General features: G+C 36.8%; 1 protein-coding gene across 1 annotated transcript; it reads left to right on the forward strand.

Annotated features, from left to right (window-relative positions):
• Positions 1 to 451: 451 nt before the first annotated feature.
• LOC107555805 (PRA1 family protein 3-like) lies at positions 452 to 6876 on the forward strand. Its single transcript, XM_016238712.1, has 3 exons — positions 452 to 841; positions 3515 to 3732; positions 6133 to 6876. Exons 1-3 carry the CDS (start codon positions 660 to 662, stop codon positions 6306 to 6308), a joined length of 576 nt encoding a protein of 191 aa, XP_016094198.1. The 5' UTR covers positions 452 to 659; the 3' UTR covers positions 6309 to 6876.

The raw sequence follows: 6876 nt of genomic DNA on the forward strand, positions 1-6876 counted from the left end.
AGTGGAAAAGGAGTCTATTGTCCATCTGTTTTGTAATTGTGTTTACACAAGGATTTTCTGGGTGGATATGGAAAATTTCATTAGAAGGAAAACAAATATTATATTCAAGTTAAATAATTTTGATATATGTCTGTATTATTCCAGTGAACGTAATAATAATAATTTTACTTTATTTGTACAGCTTTTTATTATTTTGGGGAAGTTTCACATACATAAGAAGAAATGGTCAGGATCCAAGCCAAATTTCATTCATTTTCTTCAAGAGACTAAGGACTACTGCACCAGTTTGGAGAACATTGTTAATAAAAAAGCAAAGAAGACTTGTAATATTTTTCACGAATATAGGGTTTTTGATTAATGAATCAATGGTTTGTACATTCTGGCATGTTTTTGTAAAATATTGTATATTTTGTTCTGGTTAATAAAAAAAAATAAAAAAAAAAGAGAGAAACTGCTCCGGCTGCTCTCGAAACACTCTCGCGGGGCTTTGATGCCACACGTGACAGTGACGTGGCGTCGGCGCCGTCTGAAGTCGGACAAAATTACTAACCAGCATGCACTGCTTCAAGTCTGATTGCGATCGATCTGCGCAGTGCCTTTGGGCCGAGAGCCCCGCCCACCCGTGAGTGCGTCACCGCAGCGCAGCAGTGATCGAAAGCATGATGGCAGGGATGGAGCTCGCGCCGTTCAGACCGTGGGATGATTTCTTCCCTGGGGTTGACCGATTCTCCAAACCCGATGTGTCTGATTTAAGCAAATGGAATAACAGAGTGATCAGCAATCTGCTTTATTTTCAGACTAATTACTTTGCGGCGGCTGTCGTCGTGATTCTGATTGTCGGGTAGGTAAAGGTCTTAAATGTCTTAATCATTTATAATGTGTATTATACATAGGCTATATATATAATGTGTACACATCATTCAATCTGTTGCGAAATGCTCCAGAGTGCTGTGTGTGTTTATTATCTTTAGTAAAGCTTGCATAAATGTCGCACCCATCCTGGATAGAGCAAACTCATCCTCCTCCATGTAATGCGGTGACTGCATACTTTACACTGAACGACAAACAGTGAATCAGAAATATACTGTATGCTTGTTATTAACGAGACATGAGAAGTAGGCCTGGTTCTCGTCGATGTGGGGAATGTGTTGAAGGTGGACCCACCCTTCTTTGGCTGAATGTGAGTGTTGTCAAGGTCCCAGGTCTTTTGTTTTGCAGCTGTCTGGAATCAGTGAGTCACTCTCTCTGTGAGCAGCTGACTGTAGAGATGCGTCCATGTGCCAACAATCAGGCATCTGCCTCAAAACTCTACTCATTTTGTGAAAATGGTTTACAAACAGGATTTTGTAATACCATGACAAATAACATGCTTAAAAGTCCTTCATGACCAAAACATAAATAAATAAATACAAAGCAGTGACATGCTTTGATGTGCATTACTTTTATCTACTTTATCCTTTTTTGTATAATTATTGTACATGCAGTTTTACTTGTAAATATTTATTTGTTTCTAAATGACAGATTTCACACATTAATTTAATTCTGATTTCAGGTAGTTTATATATATATATTTAGGGGTTTGGGCAAGAAAAAAAAGATAAAATAAATAAAAGCAAAAAACAATGCAAAACCCTACCTTATTGCAGCGCATCGAAGCAGTCAATCCAGCACAGTCAAGAATAACTTAAAGAGCTTGCCACTTTAGTAAACTGTGGAGCTGACTCTTGCTGCTTCCGTTTGTCATGGCCTTTCATTTTAACCAGAAATGTGCACGCTGCTTTTCTGATGTTCACTGAAGTTTTCCGTGTCTTTTTCCCGTGTCACTTGAAATGTTGAATTGTTGTTACCAAAGGCGAGACACGGCGAGGAAAAAATAAACGATAGTTGTGGGACTATATTCTGTCATAAGTCGCATACCATAAGTCGCTGAACTTTCTACCGTCCGTTACTGGAAATGAAATGAAATTACTGGTTGATATGTCCCGGTCTCAGTAAAGTTTACACGCACTTCTGGTCCGTGAATTAGATCTGGCTCGGGACGCGTGCTGTCTGTGGAGGTTTAGCCAGGACCGGTTCCAGAATTAAATCACTGAGGCTGCTTTCACATATATTTTATGTTCAGTGCCAATCATTGCTATTTCGAGAGTGAATCCCGCATAAATATGCGGATGTCATTCCCGAAACTTTGCAGGGTGTATGTGTCCGAAAAACAAAAGTTTCTGTTTCATACAAATTCTGAATGGATTATACCCTAGAAAGTGTGCAAAGCGCGCTCATCTTCATTCATCGCGATCTCACAAAGTTCTGTTATAATCAATTAAGCTCTCTAAACTGCACAATGGGTGCTTTCACACCTGGCCCGTTGTTTCGGAACCTGGCGCGGTTCCCCCCTTAGCTCGGTTCGTTTGGGCATATGTGAACACGGCAATCGCGAACGGATCCGCGCCAAAACAATCGGTCCGAGATCGCCTGAACGAGGTGGTCTCGGCTCGATTGAAAACAAACTCTGGAGCGGTTCGGTTGTAGTGAGAAAGCAATCCGATCTAACGGACCAATGAACCAGGCTATATCACAATGTATAATGAGTAATTACGTAAGTTCCCTGAAAAGCAGTAGCTGTGTTGTTTTGCTAATACTTTTACAATTGCCCCCCCATGTCCCAATGTCGCCCATGTGTATATATATATATCACATACAACAGGTTAATAGGCCTACAGAGTCAATTCAGTTGCAACTTATTGTTAAATATAATATTGTATATATAATAAACACGAAAAAAACCCTGTAAAAACAAACATTACAATTAAAAAATCAAACATATATATACAAATTTATATATATATTTCATAAGCATTTCTGTTGCACCTTTATAGTGTAAATTTGGCTTTAGACATTCATTCATTTTATTCATTCATTCATAGGATTTACTATATTGGAAAAATCAAATGTTATTATATTTATATATTGTATATATTATTAGTCATTTGGCCTGCATCTATCTTATCGTTTTATTTGGGGTCTGATCTAAAAAAAAAAAGAATAAAAGCGTGAATTTAAAAAAAAAAAATTATTTTATTTCTGTGCATCGTTTTAGAATTCTTTATTTAAAAGCCATATTTATTACTATATGTTAAAATAATGGTTGAAAAGACCTGTTCACACCAAGAACGACAATTACAATGACAACTATATTGCGTCCACACCAACAGAGAATAACTTTCTATTTATTATAAGCATATGCTGGGAAGTTAGACTATACCAATAACTTAATATGACTATACCGATAACTGTAAGATATCTATACCGATAACTTAAGATTGCAATACCGATAACTACAGTATCGTTATCTTCCTTGGTGTGAAAGACCCTTAACTGAATACTTTCCGTTGTTCACACTGACATTAGGAGCCCAGTTTTATCGCCCGTTTGATGCAGCACTGCTTTGTTTTCTCACCGCGATGTTATAATAATACTCACAGTGATGTCACATAAATGTCTGGTGTGGTTTTTGCAGTTTTCTGAACCCGCTGGGCATGTTTGTTGGTGGGGCGGTCGTGGCTGTGGTCTTCATGGGCTCGGTGTGGGCAGGAGAGAATAAAGCTGTGATCAAGAACTTCAAGAAGAGAAATCCCACCCTGTTTGTCGTGGGTGTCCTGGGAATCAGCTACCTCCTGCTGTCCTTGTGTGGAGGAGTGATGGTGTTTCTCTTCGGTATCACACTCCCCATGCTCTGTGAGTACCAGTGTCGGATCTTCTGGACTCGCACCTGCCTTATTACAGGTGCACCGTGTCATTTTTAACATGTTTTCCTAGACTTTATACTGACACTTACTGGTGTGGATGCAGCATCACCCCAAAACAAACCCAATATTTGGGCACAAATGCAATTGTCAGAAGCATATTTGTCACCCACACTCTTAGGAATAAAGGCTTCAAAAGGAGATTTTCACAGAGATTCCATAGAAGCTCCACACACAAAAAAAAAACTTTCAGTGAACAGCTCTTTAAACGAACCACTTTTCTTAGTGTAAAAACGATATCTGTTCACTATAAAGAACCTTTTATGCCGTGGAAAGCTTCAATGATTGTTCAAGTTTTTTCAGTGAACCATTAATACCAATAAGGCACCTTTATTGTTAAGTGTGCAGGATTACTTTATTGTGCAAACTAAAGTGTTGGAGGTTACTTAGAGGAAGTATTTATGTATGATAATTCAGCTCTTTTGTACATCAGTAATAACTGATGACATCTCATTTTAATGTGCATCATGTTTGACATGTGCCTTTTATTACTTTCAGTGTAAAAATCCTTTAACTCTCAATTATCCTATGGAAAAAAGAGAATATAACTTCCTCAATGGTTTCAGTTTTTCACCCCCCCTCCCCCCCAAATGATTAAACTATTGAAATATTTTTGTTAATTAAAAATAATTAAATACAATAAAATAAAAATGTATATTAGATGAACAACTACATGAAATAAGTACTAAAATTACTATAAAACTTAAACTGAAATAATTAAACATAAATAACCCTAAAAAGAACAAAAAATAATAAAAATGACATAAGCACATAACAGAATTACTGCAATTAAACTAAAAATGAAAACAAAAAATATATAAAAATAAAAGCTAATTCAAAATATTGATAAAAGGTGTAATTTTTTTTTAAATATCTTTTTTATATTTACTCACTCTCATGTCATTCTATACCAGTAAAGAAGATATTTTCAACATTGGACAGTTGATTGTATGGACATACAAAATACACAGAGACTTTTTTTTTCAAAACATCCTTTTTGGAATGACATGAAGGTGAGTAAACGAGGAGAGAATTGTCTTTTTTTGTGTAAAGTAACCCGTTAATGTTGGAGGATCTGAGCTGCTACAGTATATCAGTGCGAGTCACAGAGACATTCATAACCACAGATCTTTCCTCAGTTCTCTGATGATTAAAGCACGCTTATTATTCACTCAGAATAGAGTCAGACTGCATGAGTATTTCAGGGTACTGTGGAAAACAAGCAGAGAGCTAGCAGTGTGTTTTGCTTGAAGTTATGGCAACATAAAACATCATAATCTAATTACACTATATTCTGTTTTAGCGCTTGCAGATTCATGGCAACTTCTCTGTCTAAAATCAGTACATGAGCCTTTCACAGCAGTCTGCCCTAGTGCTACAATTGTAATGGAATTTTAAAATAACTTTATATTCTGTGCACTCTAAAGACTAAATAAATAAATATTTGAAAATTTGAATTGTTTTGTGTCTGTGATTTAAATATTAAAATTGTATTTATTTATTTAACGTGTCAAATTAAGCAGTTTCCATTTTATCACTACATGTGTATTTATTAGGGCTGGGTAAAAAATATAAATGTCTTTATTTTAATCGATTTTCATTTTTACGAAACGATATCGATTCTTAAATCCCAAGATCGATTAGTCTAGCCTGTTTTCAGTTAATGGATGGAATATGAAACAAAGTCTCAGATTTCAAATTATGTTCATGAATGCTATTTTGGCACTGTTTAATGTGGACTGGAGTGATCGCTGTAGCGCGGCGCGCCTCGGTTCAATAAAAGCGGCAGCGCAAGGCGCACGTGAACCGATCGTCTACTCCACATTAATACCAGTTTCAGCACAAAAATAAACATGACTAAACATCCGAAGGTAAGTTAAAAGAAAGAGTACAACTCTACAATCCGTATCCTGTCTCATGTAATCGCTCAATCAGTCATGTACTGTACCTGATATATATCCAAAATAATCGATATCTAATCGAATCGCAAGCTTGTGAATGAGAATCGAATCGTGAAATTTGTGTCACAACTCAGCCCTAGTATTTATGTATATAAATTTGTGTAAAAGGACATTTGAATAAAGTATTATACTGTAATAAGGAATAAGGAAAGATTGCACTGCATACATTGGGCCAAAGCTGTACCCTGGGTTTAATGGGAAAGATGCATGTTCAGTGGAAAAGCTAATAGAGAAAGTGAGCTTTAAATACTGAGTAGATGGCCTTCTCTGTCAGCTTTTTGAGTTTACAGTCTCATATGTGTGTCGTATGTGTCCTGTTTGGGTTCATCAAGAGCGTTTTTGTTGCTGAAGTCTTGTGTTTCGCCCTGCAGTGATCCTCATCCACGCTTCTCTGAGACTTCGCAGCATGAAGAACAAGTTGGAGAACAAGATCGAGGGCGTTGGCCTGAAGAAGACGCCCATGGGAGTCATACTGGATCTCCTGGATCAACAAGAAGAGAAGATCAACAAAATCCAGGATTTCTTGGAGAGTAAGCTGAAAGATTAAGCATGAAGCACCTCAGTGTCCTCTACATGCAGCCACTCTTTCTTCTTGAGTTGTTTTGTGTTTGTTTTGGTCTTGGGTTGACAGCCAAATACCAAAGCGGAAATATCTTTTAAATACCAAAGTATGACGAAGTTCCAGACGCACACGTTTGTCACATCACCAGAGAGTATGACTTGCTAGTGTAAGACTGTCTGTATAAGACTCATTCTCAATCTGTATGCAGCTTCCATTGACATTTTGTCTATTTTAGTTTTTATTCAGAATGAATTAGCATAAAAGTGTATGCTTTGAATAGATTTCTACAGACAGTCACTGAAAGCACTTTGAAATATTGTAGATTTGGTCATACCTTATTTTTCCCCTGCGGCGAAACTATCATCGTTCTTCTGGCGCACATTTGTAATAGAAATTAAATGTTTTCATATGAGCTGATGTGGCATAATGATGGAGGAGTGTGTATTTATTGCATGTTTTGCTTCTTTTTTGGCTAACACAAGCAAACATTCACATGCTTCTGAAATTAATGCACAAACACTGTTTGTTTGAACAGATTTAATAAAGGTGGAAT

This window comes from Sinocyclocheilus grahami, unplaced genomic scaffold (genome assembly GCF_001515645.1).
Source record: "Sinocyclocheilus grahami isolate Dianchi unplaced genomic scaffold, SAMN03320097.WGS_v1.1 scaffold545.1, whole genome shotgun sequence".
Lineage (NCBI taxonomy): Eukaryota > Metazoa > Chordata > Actinopteri > Cypriniformes > Cyprinidae > Sinocyclocheilus > Sinocyclocheilus grahami.